Genomic DNA, 2,490 nt, shown 5'->3' on the forward strand with positions numbered 1-2,490 from the left:
GATCGTCTCGACGCTGATCAAGAATATATATACTTTATAGGGTCGGAGATGCCTCCTTCTACCTGTTACATACATTTCCTATCGGCACAAATTTATAATACCCTTCTACCCTATGGGTAGCGGGTTTACACCCGCACGAATTAAGGTATATAGTAGACCCAACATATCAATATTTTTATTGAATTATAGCATAGACGTAACAAGTTCTGTTCAATTATTCAACATATATGTAAATTTGCTTGGTCATGAAAGTACTATGTATTTCCTCCTCTCTCTCTCTCCCATCATTTCATCCTTTAAATACTTTTTATTAAATTCAGGTCAACTTCGAATGAATTGGTTGTCAAAATTTATTGTAATTTCCTTTATTCACAATTTTTCAAATTATCGGGTACAACAAACTGAAACTAAATTACCTTGCCAAAAAATGGTAGGCACCTTACAACTGAAGACAAAATGCTAACAAGAGTCCTCCAAAAGGCGCAATGAGCTGTGTTGCCGCAAACAGTGGCGTCGCATGCGTGATACGCAATCTCCGTCCCAGTTATAGTTTTAAGCCATGTGAGATTCAATATATCTCTGCCAGGCAACTGCAAATCCGCAAATATCATCGTGAGAATACTCTGAAGGAGCAGAGGCGTAAAGTAATACCGAAACTTGTGTATTTGCACAATCCATGGAAATATCTGATAACTAAGTTGAACATGTGGAAGCTCAAATGGGTTTGGGATTACAATTTCAGTGAAGCCGAATTCATCGAGGGCTCCAAGCAGGCAGCCATTGTGATGACGGACATTATACGACAACAGCGTGTGAACAAAATTGGTGAATTCACAACAGCCGTGGGTTTTCAACAGATCACAAGGGATATGTTGTTATCTCGCAACGATTCACGATTGCAATTGGTGCGCTTCAAGAAGGAGCATCTTCGTCGGGCGATACCAATGAAGGTAGCAACCCGTAAAAACTATGGCCGCAAATATGTGTTTATTGATATGTTGTTTGTTGGTCTGCGCAATACGAAGGACTTTGAGTCGCCCAGAGAACTAGTGGAGATCAACGATGTCCTGCGGCGCATGGATACCGAACTGAAGACGCCAGTCGAGGTCATTTCTGTGCCACATCGCATTATCTTCGCCGAGATCTTCATACGATTTCGACGGGACTACACAGCCGAATGGCGGCGCAAGCAGAATGCGAAAAATCCAATCCAAGTCAACTACCGCAACCGTAATCATCATTCAGCTGCGCCGACAGATAAGATTATTTCAAATCATCCATCAAATTTAACACTTGAGAAAGTTCTATCACGTATTAATGATCCTGACTGGTCGGTTTCCTTCTACAAAATCTTAACATTCGATGTGCTCAATTATGATCCGCAGCCCAATAATAGATCATAGATTTCTTAAATTTTCTGTAAATCAAAAATCACTCCAATTTTTTAATAAAACATTTAATAAATGTAAACATAAAATTGATAATTTAATGTTTGTCATTATTATTATTGCCTGAAGTTTCGTCTACAGTACGAGTATGATCGATTCGATTCGAACAGCCTCGTTGAAAACTATCACAACTCAACACATTGGTTCGCAACAAAATTGCTCGATCGAGCTTCGTACACAAAACGAACAAGTCCAATCATTCGGTTTGATTACTCTGCATACTAATTCTAACTGATTTTTATACCCGTTACCCATAGGGTAGAAGGGTATTATAACGTTGTGCCGACAGGAAATGTATGTAACAGGTAGAAGGCATCTCCGACCCTATAAAGTATATATATTCTTGATCAGCGTCAACAGCCGAGACTAGCCATGTCCGTCTGTCTGTTTGTCCGTCCGTCTGTCTGTCCGTATAAATACCTAGATATCAGAGACTTTAAAAGATAAAGCTATAATTTTTTCGGCAGCATTTGTTATGTTTACACGCAGATCAAGTTTGTTTCAAATTTTGCAATGCCAAAATCAATTATTCAAAAAATTGAATATTTTTAAAGCTAGACCTGCGAATTTTGGTGTATACACTAAAAACTAAAGTATTTATGAGTTGTTGGCACCGGATCCGTGCCTTGGTTGGTGTGCCGTTGCTCGTACTTCGAGCAATCCACTACTCGAAAACAACAACTTGTAGTGGATCAATATTTGCTGAAATCTTTATTATTTTCATTACATTATTTACATTTCATTATAATTTCATAATTTTACTTACATTCGTGCTCTGCGCACACCTTCAAATCCCTATTTTATTGTTAACAATTATTTGCCTCTGCTTGGGCTCAAATACAAATTCAAATTAAATCACGCTGCCGAAATTTGCAGCTGCATTGCTACTTCTAGCGAACGTAACGGTGAAATTCCAATGCGCAAAAGAGAATCACCGATTACAAATGCCCAGTAGGAAATGCGCTGGCAAAGCCCCAGTAGAAAATTTAGTTCGCCCGCCAACATTCCCCACCCCGTAATTCACTAGCATTCGCGTTGTGTA

The 2,490-nt window shown here is 39.0% G+C and overlaps 1 protein-coding gene across 1 annotated transcript; it reads left to right on the plus strand.

Annotated features, from left to right (window-relative positions):
- The first annotated feature begins 320 nt into the window (after window positions 1–320).
- LOC132797523 (uncharacterized) lies at window positions 321–1,460 on the plus strand. Its single transcript, XM_060809252.1, has one exon. It carries the CDS (start codon window positions 486–488, stop codon window positions 1,401–1,403), a length of 918 nt encoding a protein of 305 aa, XP_060665235.1. The 5' UTR covers window positions 321–485; the 3' UTR covers window positions 1,404–1,460.
- The last annotated feature ends 1,030 nt before the right edge of the window (window positions 1,461–2,490 follow it).

This window comes from Drosophila nasuta, unplaced genomic scaffold (assembly GCF_023558535.2).
Source record: "Drosophila nasuta strain 15112-1781.00 unplaced genomic scaffold, ASM2355853v1 ctg144_pilon, whole genome shotgun sequence".
In the NCBI taxonomy this organism is placed as follows: Eukaryota; Metazoa; Arthropoda; class Insecta; order Diptera; family Drosophilidae; genus Drosophila; species Drosophila nasuta.

Excerpts from the sequence above, each read along its gene's own strand:
- LOC132797523 (XM_060809252.1), top strand. The coding sequence starts at position 486 with ATGAGCTGTGTTGCCGCAAACAGTGGCGTCGCATGCGTGATACGCAAT.